Source organism: Sinocyclocheilus grahami, unplaced genomic scaffold, assembly GCF_001515645.1.
Source record: "Sinocyclocheilus grahami isolate Dianchi unplaced genomic scaffold, SAMN03320097.WGS_v1.1 scaffold810.1, whole genome shotgun sequence".
Classification (NCBI taxonomy): Eukaryota; Metazoa; Chordata; class Actinopteri; order Cypriniformes; family Cyprinidae; genus Sinocyclocheilus; species Sinocyclocheilus grahami.
Window position 1 is genome coordinate 88,267 of NW_015505989.1, and position 23,359 is coordinate 111,625.

Here is a 23,359-nt window from a genome sequence, read left to right on the forward strand (position 1 = left end):
GGTCTGTTTCTTTGTTTCCTTCAGTCTGGCCACAGTCAGCCAAACACAGAGATCTCAAAGTGCAAGATTTCTAGAGACATTCTAGATGCACAATTTGGATCCTAATTTACCTACACATTTCATGGAAAACTTTCATCTATTTTAATCCATTTCATTTGTCTAACAATGCATATACATGCATCACAGGGGAATTCTGTTATTGCTGACATTATTTTCAGAGCCTACATCATTTCCAACATCTTACAGAAACAGTTCACCTAAAAATGCAATTTCGTGTCATCATTTACTCACCAAACCTGCATGCGTTTCTTTCTTCTGCTGAACACAAAAGAAGATTGTCACGCTTGAGGCAAGGAACAGGTGAGGATCTAAATGCAGCACAGTTTATTAACAAAAAGAATCAAAAGAATCAAAAACCAGGCAGAGAAATCCAGATCAAGCAAAAAAAAAAAAACATGCAACAGTTTACATTAAGTAAAACAACGACCGACAAACAGAGACTGAAACACAGGGGTATAAATACACAGGGTAACAAGGGGGTGGAGCTAATAAATTGCCATAGAAACAGATGAGGGAGCAAAGCAGACAGCACAGGGAACAGGGGGAAAACAGGCACTAAATAGAGGAAGACAGAACACAGGAGCAAAATAAGAGTCAATAAAACACAAGACGGGAACATGTAACAAAGATATTTTGAAGAATGTTGGTAACCACTGAATTGCTGGCAGCCATTGCCTTTCATAGCATGAAAAAAATACTGTAGAAGTCCATGGCTACCATCATCTGTTTGGTTACCAACATTCTTTAAAGCATTTTCTTTTCTGTTGACGGTAGCCATTGACTTCCATATTATTTTTTTCAGATACTATGGAAGTCAATGGCTAACATCAACATTTTTCAAAATATCTTATTTTGTGTTCAACAGAAGAAAGAAACTCAGGTTTGGAACAACTTGAGGGTGAGTTAATGACAGAATTTTCATTTTTTTGGGGTGAACTGTCCCTTTAAGTGATGAACTCTATGTGGAGGAAATGTCAGACTACTTTGCTTTGCTAAAGCTAATTGCAGAACTAGCATTGGATGCATCCTATATACACACAGTTGAATCTTCACAAGGATAATCAAGCATGCTTCCTTAGTGCTTAACAAGAAATCATTTTTAAAAAGATGAATTCGTCAATTCAAGTCACTGTGCAGGCTTTTATGTCTATTTACATAAAAATATTTTGTTTAATGCTGTTGTACACCACTATGTTTTGGCCCAATTATGCATTTTTTTTGTGCTGTCAACATATGAAGAGAATGCAATCTAGGTTCAGAGGTAAAGCCGAGTCGTAACGACTCATGCCCTGTACAATGTGAAAAAAAAGACTTCCTGCATGTGTTCAAGTCATCAGGAGTCAGTGTGCAAACACTGAAGCTCTTCAGAAGGGCAGCTAGAGTGAAATGCATTCTTATACAAAGTTGATCATTTAAGCCCAAACTCCATGTGCTGTACAGATCTACCCAGTCCTAGCATGCTATAAACAATAAATCTTATAATTTCTCTCTGACGTGGAACTGTTTCAAACCCATAAGTAGAGCAGAACATCTAATCCTCTTTGCATGGAACAGCACAAACATTTATCTCATTTTTAGTGAGCAATGAAATGACTCTGCCGGAAAAGTCCAAATTTGAAGTATAAACGTTCAGTATTCTCCGATGTAATGGGCACAAAGGAAACTCAAATTATTATAATTAATTCTCAATGGTGTGTCTGAAATGACATAAAAGTTGAGCTCAGGACAGGTTTTTATTTGATATAAATGTAGGAATTGCTCATTGTTATATTCATAAGGTTCAATGAAGTGAAACAATGAAACAATGTGAACAACCTAAAACTGATATTGAAATGTATGTGGAAACAATATCCTAAAGTAAAAAACTGAAAGCAAGAAAGCAAGAAGTATTAAACAAAAGAAAATTTAATAAGAAGAAACTTTTTGAATTTTGAGTATATGGCCCGTACTGGCCTTGAATATTAGTGTTAGTTTCACATTGTCAGATTTCAGCATTAAGGCCTGGTTTCACAGACAGGGCTTAGACTAAGCCAGGATTAGGCCATAGTTCAATTAGGACATTTAAGTTTAAGATAAACGTGCCTTAGAAAAAATATTACTGGTGTGCATTTTGAGACAAAATAAAGGCACTGATATATTTTAAGATCAGTCAGAGCAAGTTTCTTTCAGTTTAAACAGCTCAGACTTAGATTTTAGTCTGGGATTAGGCTTAAGCCTTGTCTGTGAAACCGGGGGTAAGTCAGGTTTGCAATTTATCCCTGCCAAAAAAAATTATTATAATAAAAAATAAAAAAAAAATAGAAAAATGCCCACTTGGGCAGGAAAAATCTCTGAGACCCACTTGTTTAGGTGTGCGTTTAGTTTAGATTTTCCTGTGCAATATTGCATTGGATGGTCAGTGCAGGATTGTGGGCGTTCATGTGATACTACATTAATACAACCTTATAACGAGACGTCATGTCTGCGTTTCTCTTAACTCTTACAGTAGCACAAGGCATTGCTCTAACAAGATGCCTCAAGCTTATCCTGGCCAAACAAACCAAAGAAGAGGCCAATGAACACAACATAAAAGCCAGAAAACAAACAAAATCCCTGACTTGGGCCCCACAATGGCCTTAGCAAGGAAGATGGATCACTTTATAGTCTGTGTACAACAGTATACAAATCAAAGGCTTCTTTTACTGTACATTTTATGACCTTCATCTGTTGACTTATTGAGATGTTGCAATAGCTCCACAAAACAAATCTAAAGAGGGTGATTGAGATGGAGTTTATGTGTCCTGCTTATTATGCTGCAGCTTGGCAAATGAGTAAACATGAGTTATTTTTTTTTATTAGTGTGATACTGTATAATTATATATCAAATATACAGCTTAACCTAGGGCTGTGCAATTCATTGTATTTTAGCTTCAGCTATTTTGTCTTCCAACAGTTATGTAAGCAGGATAATCAAGATAAAACGATTCACGTGCTGCATTCGGTTGCGTCCAGATCAGTCAGATTATGTAATGTGGCTGTCATAAAAAATGCAGTCTAGTGTGGGATGTTTTTGATATTAAAAAGATTTATTAAATATATTTATTCAGTATTAAAGTGACAGCAACCTAATATAATTGCAACAAAACAAGAAAAAAACACTCACTGCTCTTGACTGAATAACTTTAGTAGCTTTAATAAGAATAAATGTATATTTAATTCATACAGTGAAAACTATGCCGTTTTTTATTTTTACATTTAGTAGGCTATTAACTGAATACTATACTGTTAGATTGACTTACATGAAAACTTATAAAGCATTGTTTATTTTATTTGTTGTATTGTTAGTAATTTGATTTACTTTTTTATTAATGACTGTTTACTTGTCTTGAAGACTTTTTTATATTGCACTTATGTTAGTTAGGCTAGATTTAGTTTCCGCTATGGTACGTGGTATCAAGAATTGTAAAAAAATATATAAAATAATTTTTTTTAAAAAGAAAGAAAGAAAGGAAAATGCAACCATAATACAAAACGCAAAACTGTGACATTTCATTCAATGACGCTGCAGCGCTAAAACTGATAGTGCATATACTTACTTGATGGAAACCCGTCAAAATAAAAACTAAACTAAAAAACTAAAAAAACTAAAAAAACTAAACTTAAAACTTGAAAAAAATATTGACTCACATAAACGTGAAGAAAGTGCAACTGTTTATTTATTTATTTGGTGGTGTGTGTGAAAAAGCTATTGTTAATTTGAAAGAAGTGCTGTTAATTTTGTTGCACCACTAGATATAAACAGAATGATGTAGAAATTCACTAAGTACTGTATGAATTAACAAGCTTGGCCTTGTGTTGACTCGACTTTGCCCTTGGCTAGAACACTTATAAGCTCTCTATTGTGAAGCTGAATGTCTGTGTAAAGTGACAACCATTTGTGTTAAATGGGAGTGGAATAATAATAGGCATGACATCATTTGTGTGGTAATGATTGATACAGTGTTTTTAATGCCTATGATTTCAGCAATGTTTAATAAGAAGCTACAAAATCTCTCTATATTTGTTATGTTCTGAAGTGTATCTAATCTAATATCTTTTTTAAACCGCAGTCATAAATGGTCAATGATCAAAGAAAACGTTATCTCAAAGGTGAGGGTGCAGAATTATACTCTCATTTGTTGCTGAAAACCAAATCAAACTAGCCAAATCAGCAAAGCCTTCTGAAGCGTCCTGAGCAGATTCAGCCCTTGTTCTGTCAGGACCTGACAAAGGAGTCATGGTTTGTAAGCATTTATGGCTGTTCTGGTTGATCTTAAACCTTTGATCCGTTACCCTCTTTTCCCATGCCAGGTTCCTCTCTTTTCCATATGTTTGTATGCGTTTGTCAATGATTCATAGGAACTTTACATGTCATCATCTCGCAGACCATCAGCTCCCATGTGTGAACCCTACTTGGATGTCAAACCGTGTAAACCATTGTGGGGCTATAGGAGGCCAAGGTCATAACATTGTTCAAATAAAATAAATAAAATAAGAAAGCTGCAGTGGATAGTTCAGCAGTTCAGAATTTTTACACATTTAAAGTTAAAGGGGTCATATGACGCTTTTTTAAAGATCATTATTTTGTGTAACAGAATATGTTGACATGATTTAATGTTCAAAAAACACATTATTTTTCAAATACTGTACATTATTGTAGGTCCTCTATGCCCCGCCTCTCTCAAACACTTCGTTTTCTACAAAGCCCCTCCTTCCGACAAGCGCAGTCTGCTCTGATTGGCCAGCTGACCCAGTGCATTGTGATTGGCCGAATGCCGCAAGCACTCGTCGGAAATGTAACGCCCCTTACCATAATCACGAGCTTCAGCTTTCCAAATAAATGTAAAGACAGTAAATAATGTCATTAGTTTTACCATCAGTTCAAGCCTGAAAGGGCAACAGAGTCGCGTGACAGACACAGTGATGAAGCTGGTATGTGTTTGCAGTACACAAGCCACGGTTAAGACAGCTGACTCCTGTGATGTGACCATCTCTCTCTCTCTCTCTCTCTCTCTCTCTCTCTCTTACACACACACACACGCACGTGCGCAAAACTCCGCATTTGAACAGTCAATCGCAAAAACTAATAACAAAACAGTAGCTGATTCAGAAGCGCCAGAATGTCATAGCAAAGTCAGAATGACCTCCTCTCCTAGGTTCACGAAACGGTCGTCCATAAAATGCATTGCTGTTCTGTTGTAAGTTAACACCTGTGGTTAATCTGCTCATCTCTTATTGCTGTTTGAATATAAGGCTGGTTTATTTTTGATTAGTTCACATAACCAGATGTCCACTAGATGTCATGCGGCACATAGACAACACTGAGTCCATCCACAAGTCAGAAATGACTGAGTGCCATAAACTGAACCCCACAGTTCCTGTTGGAAAATTGACCATAACTGTTCTTATAAAACAGGTATTTTTTTTCGGTGCAAACTCCAAAAATGGATCAATTCAAATGTCTTGATTTGGTCTGTACAAATGTTTAATAGCAGATATGTTGAAGATAGGCTGTCAGTTCATTAAGTGATGAGCTGTTTTCTGACAAAAGTATTTTTCGCCCTGACTAGCATTTGGAAGTTAAAAGTCACATGAAAACATATCCACTAACAGAGAGCTTACATTTAAGAATTTCCCATTATTTAGAAACAGGCTTTATGTAGTAGTATTAAAAAAAATTATTTAGGAGTAAAAAATACAGCAATGTAAACCTATTGTTGGCAGTCACGGAGTACATGTAATTTGTGTATTTAAAATACAAAATATGAGTAACTGTTTCATTACAGTTACATATAAATGGGTGCTAATCAAATTACATTTACATCCAAAATCAATTCATGTAAACATCAATTAGAGATTCTCTGACTCTGGCACTCTGCAAAAGCATCTTACAATTTTGCTCATTAGTTTCATACCCCTTGCAGAATATGTTACATTTGAATAATTTTAACAAAATAAGAAGGATCATAAAAAAATGCATATTATTTTTATTTAGTAGTCCTGAATAGGCTATTTCACACACGCCACAAGACAAAATAACTGAATGTATAATAGTTGCCCCATTCAAAAAATGTACATACCCTTGAATGTTAACTTTCTGTCATTACCTGGATGATCCACAAAATTTTTTACGCTTATATTTTGTGATAGTTGACTCTTGTTTGTCCTGAGCAGTTAAACTGCCTGCTGTTCCTCGGAAAAATCCTCCAGGTCCTGTACGTTCTCAGGTTTTCCAGCATCTTCTGCATATTCGACACCTTTCCAACAATGACTGTATGATTTTGACATCCATCTTTTCACACTGAGGACAATTGAGGGACTCATACACGACTATTACAAAAGGTGAAAACATTTACTGACGCTCAAGAAAGAAACTAAATTAAGCCAGCGTTAAGAGCGGGGGTGTAAACTTTTGAACAGGGTGACGTGTACATTTTTCTTATTTTATTTAAAGATTATATATTTTTTTCATTTAGTACTGCCCCTCAGAAGATTGTCAGGACAGTTTGCGTTACATACCTTATTAGTGTTCCATAGTATTCTAAAGTATTTAAATTAAGTTACAAATCTTGTGTAATCTAACGAAATACGCTACAAATTACTTTTAAAGCGCATGTTTTGTAATCTGTAGTGAAATATATTTTTTAAAGTAACCTTCCCAACCCTGCTGTTTTATGGTTTCTATGTAAGTTCCAGATAGGTTTAAATCTTTATTATTGTCATTTTTGTGGATGTTGTTTGTTGTTCTTTAAGTCATCAATTCTAGATCATTTTATAAGTGACGATTTTGAACATTGAGAGATGACACTTCTGCATTATATTTTTTTATGTGTAGGTTTAAAATGATTTTCAAAATGTTGGGATTGAGTTATCACAATAATGGATAGTAGAACATGTTATGTCGGACATGAGTTTCTGTGGGAGCCACATACTGCGGTGAATTGCTGGACAATCACCATCTTGTCTGTGCATTCGTTTGTCTAGAGTAAAGTCTTTCCAGATGTACAAATGCTTCCAGACGAATGCAGTACTCTGGGGTTTATGGCTTGTTAGTCGTGCACAAGCGTGGGGCCGTAAGGTCACGGACTGTTGAACAGACAAAATGACTGATAAAGAACTCCGAGGTCTGTTTCTTTGTTTCCTTCAGTCTGGCCACAGTCAGCCAAACACAGAGATCTCAAAGTGCAAGATTTCTAGAGACATTCTAGATGCACAATTTGGATCCTAATTTACCTACACATTTCATGGAAAACTTTCATCTATTTTAATCCATTTCATTTGTCTAACAATGCATATACATGCATCACAGGGGAATTCTGTTATTGCTGACATTATTTTCAGAGCCTACATCATTTCCAACATCTTACAGAAACAGTTCACCTAAAAATGCAATTTCGTGTCATCATTTACTCACCAAACCTGCATGCGTTTCTTTCTTCTGCTGAACACAAAAGAAGATTGTCACGCTTGAGGCAAGGAACAGGTGAGGATCTAAATGCAGCACAGTTTATTAACAAAAAGAATCAAAAGAATCAAAAACCAGGCAGAGAAATCCAGATCAAGCAAAAAAAAAAAAACATGCAACAGTTTACATTAAGTAAAACAACGACCGACAAACAGAGACTGAAACACAGGGGTATAAATACACAGGGTAACAAGGGGGTGGAGCTAATAAATTGCCATAGAAACAGATGAGGGAGCAAAGCAGACAGCACAGGGAACAGGGGGAAAACAGGCACTAAATAGAGGAAGACAGAACACAGGAGCAAAATAAGAGTCAATAAAACACAAGACGGGAACATGTAACAAAGATATTTTGAAGAATGTTGGTAACCACTGAATTGCTGGCAGCCATTGCCTTTCATAGCATGAAAAAAATACTGTAGAAGTCCATGGCTACCATCATCTGTTTGGTTACCAACATTCTTTAAAGCATTTTCTTTTCTGTTGACGGTAGCCATTGACTTCCATATTATTTTTTTCAGATACTATGGAAGTCAATGGCTAACATCAACATTTTTCAAAATATCTTATTTTGTGTTCAACAGAAGAAAGAAACTCAGGTTTGGAACAACTTGAGGGTGAGTTAATGACAGAATTTTCATTTTTTTGGGGTGAACTGTCCCTTTAAGTGATGAACTCTATGTGGAGGAAATGTCAGGCTACTTTGCTTTGCTAAAGCTAATTGCAGAACTAGCATTGGATGCATCCTATATACACACAGTTGAATCTTCACAAGGATAATCAAGCATGCTTCCTTAGTGCTTAACAAGAAATCATTTTTAAAAAGATGAATTCGTCAATTCAAGTCACTGTGCAGGCTTTTATGTCTATTTACATAAAAATATTTTGTTTAATGCTGTTGTACACCACTATGTTTTGGCCCAATTATGCATTTTTTTTGTGCTGTCAACATATGAAGAGAATGCAATCTAGGTTCAGAGGTAAAGCCGAGTCGTAACACGTGACTCATGCCCTGCACAATGTGAAAAAAAGACTTCCTGCATGTGTTCAAGTCATCAGGAGTCAGTGTGCAAACACTGAAGCTCTTCAGAAGGGCAGCTAGAGTGAAATGCATTCTTATACAAAGTTGATCATTTAAGCCCAAACTCCATGTGCTGTACAGATCTACCCAGTCCTAGCATGCTATAAACAATAAATCTTATAATTTCTCTCTGACGTGGAACTGTTTCAAACCCATAAGTAGAGCAGAACATCTAATCCTCTTTGCATGGAACAGCACAAACATTTATCTCATTTTTAGTGAGCAATGAAATGACTCTGCCGGAAAAGTCCAAATTTGAAGTATAAAGGTTCAGTATTCTCCGATGTAATGGGCACAAAGGAAACTCAAATTATTATAATTAATTCTCAATGGTGTGTCTGAAATGACATAAAAGTTGAGCTCAGGACAGGTTTTTATTTGATATAAATGTAGGAATTGCTCATTGTTATATTCATAAGGTTCAATGAAGTGAAACAATGCTAATGTTTGAACAACCTAAAACTGATATTGAAATGTATGTGGAAACAATATCCTAAAGTAAAAAACTGAAAGCAAGAACCACAAAAGTATTAAACAAAAGAAAATTTAATAAGAAGAAACTTTTTGAATTTTGAGTATATGGCCCGTACTGGCCTTGAATATTAGTGTTAGTTTCACATTGTCAGATTTCAGCATTAAGGCCTGGTTTCACAGACAGGGCTTAGACTAAGCCAGGATTAGGCCATAGTTCAATTAGGACATTTAAGTTTAAGATAAATGTGCCTTAGAAAAAATATTACTGGTGTGCATTTTGAGACAAAATAAAGGCACTGATATATTTTAAGATCAGTCAGAGCAAGTTTCTTTCAGTTTAAACAGCTCAGACTTAGATTTTAGTCTGGGATTAGGCTTAAGCCTTGTCTGTGAAACCGGGGGTAAGTCAGGTTTGCAATTTATCCCTGCCAAAAAAAATTATTATAATAAAAAATAAAAAAAAAATAGAAAAATGCCCACTTGGGCAGGAAAAATCTCTGAGACCCACTTGTTTAGGTGTGCGTTTAGTTTAGATTTTCCTGTGCAATATTGCATTGGATGGTCAGTGCAGGATTGTGGGCGTTCATGTGATACTACATTAATACAACCTTATAACGAGACGTCATGTCTGCGTTTCTCTTAACTCTTACAGTAGCACAAGGCATTGCTCTAACAAGATGCCTCAAGCTTATCCTGGCCAAACAAACCAAAGAAGAGGCCAATGAACACAACATAAAAGCCAGAAAACAAACAAAATCCCTGACTTGGGCCCCACAATGGCCTTAGCAAGGAAGATGGATCACTTTATAGTCTGTGTACAACAGTATACAAATCAAAGGCTTCTTTTACTGTACATTTTATGACCTTCATCTGTTGACTTATTGAGATGTTGCAATAGCTCCACAAAACAAATCTAAAGAGGGTGATTGAGATGGAGTTTATGTGTCCTGCTTATTATGCTGCAGCTTGGCAAATGAGTAAACATGAGTTATTTTTTTTTATTAGTGTGATACTGTATAATTATATATCAAATATACAGCTTAACCTAGGGCTGTGCAATTCATTGTATTTTAGCTTCAGCTATTTTGTCTTCCAACAGTTATGTAAGCAGGATAATCAAGATAAAACGATTCACGTGCTGCATTCGGTTGCGTCCAGATCAGTCAGATTATGTAATGTGGCTGTCATAAAAAATGCAGTCTAGTGTGGGATGTTTTTGATATTAAAAAGATTTATTAAATATATTTATTCAGTATTAAAGTGACAGCAACCTAATATAATTGCAACAAAACAAGAAAAAAACACTCACTGCTCTTGACTGAATAACTTTAGTAGCTTTGTCAGGTTTGCAATTTATCCCTGCCAAAAAAAATTATTATAATAAAAAATTTAAAAAAAATAGAAAAATGCCCACTTGGGCAGGAAAAATCTCTGAGACCCACTTGTTTAGGTGTGCGTTTAGTTTAGATTTTCCTGTGCAATATTGCATTGGATGGTCAGTGCAGGATTGTGGGCGTTCATGTGATACTACATTAATACAACCTTATAACGAGACGTCATGTCTGCGTTTCTCTTAACTCTTACAGTAGCACAAGGCATTGCTCTAACAAGATGCCTCAAGCTTATCCTGGCCAAACAAACCAAAGAAGAGGCCAATGAACACAACATAAAAGCCAGAAAACAAACAAAATCCCTGACTTGGGCCCCACAATGGCCTTAGCAAGGAAGATGGATCACTTTATAGTCTGTGTACAACAGTATACAAATCAAAGGCTTCTTTTACTGTACATTTTATGACCTTCATCTGTTGACTTATTGAGATGTTGCAATAGCTCCACAAAACAAATCTAAAGAGGGTGATTGAGATGGAGTTTATGTGTCCTGCTTATTATGCTGCAGCTTGGCAAATGAGTAAACATGAGTTATTTTTTTTTATTAGTGTGATACTGTATAATTATATATCAAATATACAGCTTAACCTAGGGCTGTGCAATTCATTGTATTTTATCTTCAGCTATTTTGTCTTCCAACAGTTATGTAAGCAGGATAATCAAGATAAAACGATTCACGTGCTGCATTCGGTTGCGTCCAGATCAGTCAGATTATGTAATGTGGCTGTCATAAAAAATGCAGTCTAGTGTGGGATGTTTTTAATATTAAAAAGATTTATTAAATATATTTATTCAGTATTAAAGTGACAGCAACCTAATATAATTGCAACAAAACAAGAAAAAAACACTCACTGCTCTTGACTGAATAACTTTAGTAGCTTTAATAAGAATAAATGTATATTTAATTCATACAGTGAAAACTATGCCGTTTTTTATTTTTACATTTAGTAGGCTATTAACTGAATACTATACTGTTAGATTGACTTACATGAAAACTTATAAAGCATTGTTTATTTTATTTGTTGTATTGTTAGTAATTTGATTTACTTTTTTATTAATGACTGTTTACTTGTCTTGAAGACTTTTTTATATTGCACTTATGTTAGTTAGGCTAGATTTAGTTTCCGCTATGGTACGTGGTATCAAGAATTGTAAAAAAATATATAAAATAATTTTTTTTAAAAAGAAAGAAAGAAAGGAAAATGCAACCATAATACAAAACGCAAAACTGTGACATTTCATTCAATGACGCTGCAGCGCTAAAACTGATAGTGCATATACTTACTTGATGGAAACCCGTCAAAATAAAAACTAAACTAAAAAACTAAAAAAACTAAAAAAACTAAACTTAAAACTTGAAAAAAATATTGACTCACATAAACGTGAAGAAAGTGCAACTGTTTATTTATTTATTTGGTGGTGTGTGTGAAAAAGCTATTGTTAATTTGAAAGAAGTGCTGTTAATTTTGTTGCACCACTAGATATAAACAGAATGATGTAGAAATTCACTAAGTACTGTATGAATTAACAAGCTTGGCCTTGTGTTGACTCGACTTTGCCCTTGGCTAGAACACTTATAAGCTCTCTATTGTGAAGCTGAATGTCTGTGTAAAGTGACAACCATTTGTGTTAAATGGGAGTGGAATAATAATAGGCATGACATCATTTGTGTGGTAATGATTGATACAGTGTTTTTAATGCCTATGATTTCAGCAATGTTTAATAAGAAGCTACAAAATCTCTCTATATTTGTTATGTTCTGAAGTGTATCTAATCTAATATCTTTTTTAAACCGCAGTCATAAATGGTCAATGATCAAAGAAAACGTTATCTCAAAGGTGAGGGTGCAGAATTATACTCTCATTTGTTGCTGAAAACCAAATCAAACTAGCCAAATCAGCAAAGCCTTCTGAAGCGTCCTGAGCAGATTCAGCCCTTGTTCTGTCAGGACCTGACAAAGGAGTCATGGTTTGTAAGCATTTATGGCTGTTCTGGTTGATCTTAAACCTTTGATCCGTTACCCTCTTTTCCCATGCCAGGTTCCTCTCTTTTCCATATGTTTGTATGCGTTTGTCAATGATTCATAGGAACTTTACATGTCATCATCTCGCAGACCATCAGCTCCCATGTGTGAACCCTACTTGGATGTCAAACCGTGTAAACCATTGTGGGGCTATAGGAGGCCAAGGTCATAACATTGTTCAAATAAAATAAATAAAATAAGAAAGCTGCAGTGGATAGTTCAGCAGTTCAGAATTTTTACACATTTAAAGTTAAAGGGGTCATATGACGCTTTTTTAAAGATCATTATTTTGTGTAACAGAATATGTTGACATGATTTAATGTTCAAAAAACACATTATTTTTCAAATACTGTACATTATTGTAGGTCCTCTATGCCCCGCCTCTCTCAAACACTTCGTTTTCTACAAAGCCCCTCCTTCCGACAAGCGCAGTCTGCTCTGATTGGCCAGCTGACCCAGTGCATTGTGATTGGCCGAATGCCGCAAGCACTCGTCGGAAATGTAACGCCCCTTACCATAATCACGAGCTTCAGCTTTCCAAATAAATGTAAAGACAGTAAATAATGTCATTAGTTTTACCATCAGTTCAAGCCTGAAAGGGCAACAGAGTCGCGTGACAGACACAGTGATGAAGCTGGTATGTGTTTGCAGTACACAAGCCACGGTTAAGACAGCTGACTCCTGTGATGTGACCATCTCTCTCTCTCTCTCTCTCTCTCTCTCTCTCTCTTACACACACACACACGCACGTGCGCAAAACTCCGCATTTGAACAGTCAATCGCAAAAACTAATAACAAAACAGTAGCTGATTCAGAAGCACCAGTTTGTCATAGCAAAGTCAGAATGACCTCCTCTCCTAGGTTCACGAAACGGTCGTCCATAAAATGCATTGCTGTTCTGTTGTAAGTGCAGAGTCTTAACTTTGATAAAGAATATCTCTTTGGTTTTGAGACTTTAGTCTTTGCAACTTCAGGGATCTTATCTATTCACAAACAGTTTGTAACACTCCAAAGAAAAAGGAAAACTTGAAATCTTATCTTATTATGACCCCTTTAATATATTTTAAATGTAATAAATTGCAACTTCATCATTACAAATGTGTAATGATAACTATTTATATCAATAAAATTACATAAGCATATTTTAGTGTATTATAAATGCTTGTCAGTATATTTGGCATTACACTTTACACAAAAGAAGTAATTCTTCCATAAGGGATCTAAAATATAGTCATGCAGAATAAGCCATTAATATGTGCTTTATAAGAACTAATAAAAAGCCAATATGCTAGTAATATGCATGCTAATAAACAACTAGTTAATAGTGAGAATCGGTTCCTAAATTAAAGTGTTACCATATTTTTAAAGTTTATTAAGCATTCGTTTTAATAGTATGCTAAAGTGCACTTCTGTTTCACAAAGGTTCCTTGCACTTTGTACCTACTTTCTTCCATTCTGAAGGCTATTATAAGTCAAAACGGAGCAGCAATCAGTCCACTCAAGTCCAAGGCAGTGTCACATGCAGTGAGCATGAGGTGGAAATGAGGTAGGAAGCACAGAATCAACCAATGAAAAGCCCAAGGTTGTTTGTTGTAGAGTATTCATCACTTGCTCTGCATATGTGACTTGCATCATCTCCTTTTTTTAACACACAACACTATTAAGTATTAAACAGGACCATCTGTCAAACACAAGGTTATGCTTTTCATGAAAAGTCCAAATGAGTTACTTCAACTTCAAAGAATATATATTATATTTTTCTTATATGTAAATCCTTTGAATAGCCCCTACATTTGATCTTCTTTCTATTCCACCCGGCTCTCCCTGCGTGTGTTAAAGCACATATAGGCCTACTGTACTCAGAAGTTGGACATGATTGCACTAGCGTCATCTGCAAATACATCTGCTACTAATATTCCATATAGCATTATGCTAACGACATGAATTAAACAGTCTAATTTTCTCCAGTATGTTCATTGCCTTGGTTATGAAATCTATATTAGCATTCCAAATCTCATACTGTAAAGCAAATTATTAATTTTGACTTTCCGCCAATTGGATAGTTGTTTGGAAAAACAATGTTCTGGAGAGCTGAGGTCAAGGAAGATGGATACGAACAGCATCGACTTTAACCTTATGGTTTAACTGATGTTTGCAAAGATGAAACTATTGAGAAAGGTGAGGATTATGCATGTGGGGGTTGGCTGTTTTATTGCAGCGTGACCAAACTAATGAGATTTTTTTTTTGTCTCAAGTTAGGTTGGTCATGTTGGATGCCCGTGATTCATTCATATGAACACTGCTGACCATTTTGTGTGTCTTATTTACAATTATTGTCCGGAGTACAGTGAACAGTGTAAATGATGCCACACAAAATTGGGCAAAAAAGAAAGAAAGAAAAAAAACAATGGCAAACATAATGCTTTTTTCCTCCTATAGACCACTATACTTCCTACTATAGCCATTTTTAGAATTTTGTCTTTGAACTTCCGTTGAAAGAGTCACGTGAAAAAGTTGTCTAATATTGTAAAGTTTAATTTAAAGAATTTGAAGTAGCCTACATTAGGCCATTTTTGACAGTCGGTGCTGCTAAGTTGTATTTACACTCAATGATCTTTTCACATATTGAATATTGTTTTTTGTTGGTCATTTATAAGTGGCACACCCCTAAAGACAATAGAATCATTGTATAAGAAGGGCGATAAAAGTGTTAGATAAAAACCCTTGTCATTTCATTACTGTAACATTAAAAAAAAAATCTATTGAGTTTTGAAAATTGTAAAAATGCTTGTTTTATTTATAAGGTCTGGTATGGGCTTGCTCCCCCTCCGTTAAATGAGTTTATAAAACCTAAGGACAGATTGTAGTATTGGTACTATAGGTTTATTATTAGAGGGGACTGTGAGGTGCCATATAAGCGAATATCTTTTGGACAGAAAAAGTATTGTCTGTAATAGGGAGTAAATATTGGAATAGCTTACCGCAGTCAATAAGACATGTTCTACTTATCATACCTTTAAAGATCATTTTAAACATTGGCTTATGACGAATCAGTTGTGTAAACATTTTACTTAGACATTTTAAATATGTGTTGGGGTCTTTTATGTAGTGTAGCCTATGTGTATCTGAGTTTGTGTCTTTGTGTGTATGTAAATGAGCAATGTTGCTATAATCCGGCTTGTTTACATTTTGTATTAAGCTACTACAAATGTGCATTAACATGCATTGTCCCTATCAAATAAATAGCCAATACAATGTAAAGTTGGTTTACTTACTGAAGAGCTAACGAAAGTTATCTTGAGCATTGTAATGCTCGATGCGGATGTTAAAATAAATGCCATTCATAAATACGTGCGGCATGCACGCTGTGGAAATAAAAACATAAAACAGAAGGCAATGAGCGCAGCGCTGAAAAGGGGCGGAGCTACACTTCTTAAAAAAAATCCAACATTTTTTTTTTTTTTTACACGTGAAGACTTAAAAAAAATCTAAAGAACCTTTTGTGGAATAAAATGGTTCTTTAATGAACCACGTGTGCTTTCTTTTTAAGAGCGTCACTTAAAAGCAGTTTTGGGTTTTAAATCTTTCTCGTGCTAAAAAGGTTTCATTGTGTATGATGTTAATTTGCATATGGTTCTGAATGAGTTGTGTGCGGCGCTGTTCCTCCCCCTGCAGCGCTGGGAGTTGCTCCTCCTCACTCGACAGCACTAGTTTTATTTAAAGAGTGAATGAGGAGAGCGCAGTTTTTCTGCTGTGGATACCGTTTGAATCAAATATGTCTCACACTGTGACTCTCACCGGTCCCTCGCCGTGGGGGTTTCGTCTGGTGGGCGGACGGGACTTCAGCACACCGCTCACCATTTCAAAAGTACGTCTTTTCTTATTTTTCTCTTTAATGTGAAGAGGCGAGGGCCTTCTTCTTCACTACTTCACAGTAACGATGTAACGTTTGGGTTTACGTCTCTATGAACTACTTACCAACTCTTTTTTTATTTTACGTTGTTTTGTTCGGTTACAGTAAGTAAAGATGACCGTCTTCGCATTTGCCTCCCACTCTGTAACTTAAATATTTTAATTTGACCTGATTTTGTCATTCACAGCGCTGTGTCAGGCAAACATACTAGTCAGAAGTTGCTCTTTTATGCTCATTTAACTTAATGGAGTTCTTGGGTCGGTTCCATTGAAATATCAACATCATCTCTAAAACCTCTTAATGGGGTCATATGATGCGATTTCAAGTTTTCCTTTCTCTTTGGAGTGTTACAAGCTCTTGGTGCATAACTCAGCTCACGCTAAGCCGGGGCTTCTGCTTACGCTAGGCCGCTTTGTTTTTCGTTGTGAAAGCGAAACTGCTTTGTTTTTTGTTTGGTCTTCCAAAAGAGGACACGACTAGAAATCAGTGGTTAAGTTGTATTTACAACACTGTTCCAGAACACTTCAAAGAACCCTGCGTTGATCAGTTTTGATGTTGTGCAGGCCAAAGAAACATATGCAACTTGTAAAGATAGCAGCCTGATCATACTGAAAGCTGGTGAAAGGCTCATCAGCACCACAGGCTTGAGCATGAAACTGGTAAAGTGAAGGCTCAGCTTCGGATATTTTGCAATCACATCCTGAAGGTTTTCATCTGGCACTGTGGATAGGATTCCCAGTACATGCTGAAATTAACAGGTCAGCCACAGGTTTTGTTAAATGTCTGTTAGGGTTGCAGATGTTAAGTTGTCTGTTGCCAAAATAGCAATTTTTTCCAGATTCAAAAATGGAAAACCTCCCAAGTGGAAAAGTTTAAACACAACCCAAGATGCAGTTTTAGTAAAACGAATGTGGACCACTGATTCAGATAATGTGGCAGATGCATTGGTAATATAAAGACGTTGTTTTTAAATCTGCAGTTACAATAGCCAAAGGGGCTCCACAACCTCGAGCCATCGGCTTGTAAAATGCCTTTGCTTCTGAGCTAATGGGTTGAACATTTGGTGTTTTCCTGGTGGATGTGAGAATGGTGAGGTAAAAGCTGACTGAATCACTGCCAAATGCAATACATAACAAATTGTCAGCACTTGTCCAGACTGACAAATGTGGCCATCCATTCACAGGAATTCACAGCCCCGTGTCATACAGAAGGCAATGTTTCACTACTCTTTCCCAAGTCTTCACTTCAAAATAACTGAAAAGATCTGAATCTTTCATTCCTACGATAAATGTTTAAGTTGTCCGAACCGGTTAAGCATGCACCGTCTTAGAAACATATTTACTCTGTTAATCTTCAATGTCTGACTGGCTCCCTTGGGGATTTCACAGGATTAATTTATTGCGTCCAGGGCCTTCCTCTTGTTATTGCTCTGTAAGGGCATGCAGTAATGCTGGCACGCTGCAGCTCATTGTCCACAGTCGTTCAGCTCTGCATTCGTAGCACAGCCACATTCCAGGAAGCCATGTGACATTATTCAAAATGAGATTAAGTAGCAAATAGGAGATTTTCAAACACAGGACTCATCAAAGTTCACAATTGTTCATAGTCATGGGTGTTTTGCCAAGCAACACTGTTAAAGTTGAATGTCTGTTCAAATGCTCTATGCAACTGGTCGGTTGCAACTGAAAAAAAATGGGTCGCTGCTCTATTCAGACAGGGTCATGGACGGTAGGGGAAAAACAATGCTAAAATGCCAAGGATTGCTTACTCAAACAATGATTGCCCAAAAAAACTCTACGGTATTTCAATGCAAATTCATCTGTTGCAAGGTAGAAGCTAGGCAGATGCCAGCACTGACAGTTTGCGTGACGTGCCCCCATCCTTGAAAAACAATAGAAAATAACAAACGTTCAGCAAAATATGTTCCAGTTTACAGTAAACACGGGTTCAGTTGCAACAAAGGTAAACATGGTTTGTGCTGACCACAATGAAACCATGATTCACTGTTGCATGGTAAGCATATTTGGTTATTCTTTGGGACTTCAATGTGAAATCTGGATCCTGAAGGTAAACCGGTTTACAACAGCTGCTCTATACTAAAGTGTTTTTTTGGAACTTTGTGTCATAAGAATTTAAGAGTAATGATTGATTTTTCTCTGTTTATCACAAATGTGAAGCATTTGGGCTGGAAGGATAACAAATCAGATGTGCTCAGGATAGGTTGTTGTAAACCGCTTATGACATTGTGGTACATTGAAAACAACATTTTTCACTCTTTATATCCAATTTTCAGTGAGTTTTCAGCATTTTAGCACCCTAGTATACATGGTTTTTTTTCCATAGAATTCCCATTATAATCATTAAACATTTTAAGTAGGGATGCATGATATTGGATTTTTGCCGATATCTGATATGCTTATATTTTTGAACTCATTTTGACCGATAGCCGAAGTCAATATATTTCCTTTTGTTTGAAAACAACACCAAGTTTCTCCTGTGTAGAGATTATAAACAAATAATTTTTTAATTTGGTTAGTTTTGAGCAAAAACTTACTTGTCAGAACTAAATGATTAAAGTTATTTTTATAATGACAGTATATTGAAAACTTTGAAACTAATAAATCAATCTCTGCTGTCTGCTTTTTGTTTCAGACAGGTGCAGTTGTAACCTTAACAGACTCATAATGTTATGACATCAATTACTGCTTTATTTATTCAGAAACACAAGTTAAATAATGTTATTTGTGTATTTAAATTTTTTTTTATTACAAGTAGGCCTGCGGAGCACCCTAAATAAATAAAATGCTTTACCGGACGGGCATTACACTTTTGTACCTTTTAGGTATTGATATGAACACTTTAGGTACCAATATGGACCCTTTTGGTACAAAGTTGTACCTTTTGAAAAGGTACCGCCCCAGTGACACCTTTTGTAGCTTTTTTCTGACAGTGTAAGTCACATCGCATGATTTGTCCTCTGTAACTAGTAATTGTCAAAGCAGGGTAAACCAAAATGTTTCAAGATAAAACACCATCCCCCGGTTTCACAGATGAGGCTTAAGCCTAATCCCAGACTAAAATGTAAATCTGAGCTGTGTCAACTGAAAGAAACTTGCACTGACTGATCTTAAAATATATCAGTTCCTTTGTTTTGTCTCAATTTGCACACCAGTGATGTGTTTTCTAAAGCACGTTTATGAAAACCTACTTACTCTAATTGAACTATGGCCTAATCCTTGTTTAGTCTAAGTCCATGTGTTTTAGGATGACTCAGGACAGGCAATGAAGCTTGTTAAATGGGATGAATTAGCCTTATTGGTAGGTCAGGAGCTTCCGTTTGCTAAATATTTAGGGTTGTACATATGTGCTTGGCTTATTATAGGCTGTTTGCTGATATATAGTCATGTAGTTAATGACTTTGAGGTAGGCTAAATCCCACTCATAACAACAGCCCTCCTCTTAACAGCACTTAGGAACAATTTCAAGCAATTTCTTGACTTAACGTCTAAACTGGGCTTTTGTGCGACATTAAGAGTCTCTGAATGCTTCAACTTCATTGTATCTACACAGTATGTAGTTATAGTAGATCTTAGTAACTGTATCTCAGTATCAAATAATTTTAGATTATTTTTAAATATTTTTACTAGGGCTGGGCGATATGGCCAAAAATATCACAGTATTTTATTTTCTATATCATACAATGTCAGTATTTATCACAATATTCATTTAGCATTAATGGGGAAGGAAATGCTTTCCACATGTTTGTTAGACCTTGAGAATGAATAAAGATAATTTGTTTGTTCACAGTTAAACTCCACAGAGCTCCCTTTTAATTTAGGGCCGCCATGAAATCTGTTTTATTTTCCACTAAATTCAGTTTTCCATTTTATTTTATTCCTGGATTCTGTGTTTTATGATTCAATACAAATGTATCATAAAAACAATGGTGCCTAATTAAACAAATTAATAAAACTTTAACAATGTAATCAATCTTTTAAAATGTAATGAAATGAAAAAATATATATTATTTACTACAAAACATTGCATTTTTATTTTTTAAATAAGATGTTGTACTGTATAATTGTATAAATTAATGAAAAAAATACCTTGGTTGCATGATATTCCTTAAAATTATTATTATTATTACTTGAGAATGACATTTTAGTATAGAATAGTAATATATTTATCTCAAGTTGTTTTACTTTCAGTTTCAGCGTGGTAGTTTTTCTCAAATTTCGAAATTATACAATGTAATGTAATTTACATTAAAAACTGCTCAGCATCTTTGTTTGGATCATGATTAAAATGCAGTGGTTGTCTCTAATTTTAAATAGAAAGAGCACAGACAAAGCCTTAGTTTGTTTATATGAAGAGATGTCTTTTATTTGTGTTACTTATTTATTCGATTTGGGGCTTGTTTTAAAATAAAAAAAAAATATTAGTTTTGTTATTTACATTTACATTATATTTACATTTTGTTATTTAGCAAACACTTTTATCCAAAGCAACTAACAAATGCGGACAATAGAAGCAATCAAAACCAACAAAAGAGCAATAATTTACAAGTGCTGTATTAGTATATTATTATAGTGTTAAATTTCAATTTCACGAAGAATTGTACAGTATTTTGTCCAAGCAATAATAAAAGGACACATTTAATTTATAATTTGTCTTAAATCTCATTTTGTAAAAAAAAAAATCTCGAATCGTGAGTTGAGTGAATCGTTACCTTATCATCGCTATTGACCAATTTTATCGCGACTCAATATAATATCATTTTATCGCCCAACTCATGGCGATACTGTTTATGTCTAAAGTTCTTCACTTTCAAGCACTCAATCTTATAACATTTCAAATCTTTGAGCTTTTATTTGACAGAATACTGGTGAACTTCTGTCCAAAAATATTGAATGTAAATAAAGAGAACATGGTGCTTGCAACACCCAGGTCATTGGTTTCATTCCCAGATAATGCATAATACACTTACACAGTACTTACAGTAAATGTACTGATTGTTGTACTAAATTTAATTGATGCTTTTTTAATAGTAAAAAAAGTTTTGACAAGATGTTTTTAATTGCTGTATTAAGTTGTGATGAAAATGAGTTTTCTTTTCGCATTGCAATAATGTTTTGATCTATTTATTTATGTATTGATGTTAGCGTAAAAAGTTTTATCCCACATTAAAGTAATGAGCATTTACGGGGGAAGTTTGGATCTTTATGCAAAAAGTTATTTTCTTTTTTTATGGGGAGGATGAAATGATTTAGACTGTGAGATTTATGCCAAGCAATATGAATTGAATTTTGACAGGCAAAGTCTTGCAACAAAAAAGTGAACTAATCAGAGCTACAATAACTATGGAGCTGCATCATAAGCGTGGATGCATCACAATGAATAGTCATTACATTTCACATTAGTCAAGTTTGTGACTGATCATATGTCATTGGTCTAGTTGTTGGCTTTGTCTCACAGATGGTGTCCAGTCAGTCAGTAATGGTACCTTTGGCTGCAGGCGCTGCAGTGTTTGTCTTGGGTGTGGTGCTTCCTTAACCTCTTTTCTGTTTGGCTTTTGTTAGATAACACCTGCGAGTAAAGCAGCACTGGGCAACTTGTGCCCTGGAGACACCATCCTAGCCATCAATGGAGAAAGCACAGAGACCATGACACACATGGAGGCTCAGAACCGCATTAAAGCCTGCACAGATCAGCTTGTGTTGGCCATCAGCAGGTATATCTGCCTTACTCTCCATACATTCACATGGTGCAAAGATATGAGACGACATGCACCTCTGTTTCCTTCTCTATCAGAAAAAAATGGTACAAGAGCTGTCACTGGGGCGGTACCTTTTTAAAAGGTACACTTTTGTGCCTTATTAACCCCTGAATGGTGCATATTAGTCCCTAAAGTGTACATATTAGTACCTAAATGGTACATCTTAGTACCTTTTGAAAAGGGTACCACAACAGTGACAGCTTTTGTACCTTTTTTCTGAGAGTTTGAAAAATGCCTGAGTGCTCGTGAACTTCTATAAGTGTTTTATGTAATCCAGGATGGTCAGTAATACCTAAAGGTGGAATTTCTGTACAGATAGCGATATTATTGTGAACTCTTTGTTTAAGCGAGCCGTCTAGGCCAGACACAACAACACTGGCTCAACCAATCGTGCAAGGCTGGTCCAAGGCTCTGCCTGACCAATGGAATGATTTATAATATGTCACAATTTTTCAATCTCTCAGTTATAATACACTGTACACAGAGAAAAAAGAAATCCATTAACAATCCCCATTAACAAACTTTTGCTTTTTTTTCTATTCAATATAATCCATTAAAATGTAATATGATGATAAAGGGAGTCATGCATGCTTGCTGATATTGCTTCTTAGCAAGATTAGAAATTAACTTTTCCATTAAAGAGCAATATTTACCCACTGGGGTAAGGTTTTTTTTTTTTTTGCCTTGGAAAGGTCAGTTTTTTTTTTTTAAATACCTTGTTAAATGTATCTGTGTTGTCTTTTATGTAAAATACTTAAAGTTAACCAGTTAATTCAATTAGTCAGAATACTGTAGACTTTTACAGATAGAATTTGATCAACATCAAAAGTCATCTTAAAATGGTGGAACAGAAGCTACATCTAACATGGCATGTTTATTCACATAGACTGCTTAATGCTGCTCAAAGGTGGCATACATGTTGTTACACAACAGTTGCATCATTTAAAGCTTATAAATAATAACATAAAAAAAAAAAACATTTATAGGGTAGGGCTGTAATTTCATGACAAAATTGTTATTGTTGATTGTTGCTCTTTATATTGTAATAATGATTATTAATATGGATTACAGACGGATTTGCCCTACGCCACTGTCTTCACGCACAGACAAAACTGAGAAGTGAACAGAGAAGTGTGACATTATATAGCCTACATCTGTA

General features: G+C 35.4%; 1 protein-coding gene across 1 annotated transcript in view; it reads left to right on the forward strand.

The window, feature by feature from the left end:
- The first annotated feature begins 16,210 nt into the window (after nt 1-16,210).
- LOC107562166 (PDZ and LIM domain protein 4) overlaps nt 16,211-23,359 on the forward strand; it is a 42,782-nt gene continuing 35,633 nt past the window's right edge. The window contains exons 1-2 of the mRNA XM_016246751.1: nt 16,211-16,379; nt 22,004-22,155. Coding sequence (XP_016102237.1) covers nt 16,287-16,379; nt 22,004-22,155 — 245 coding nt within the window. The 5' untranslated portion in view covers nt 16,211-16,286. The remainder of the gene's footprint in view (nt 16,380-22,003; nt 22,156-23,359) is intronic.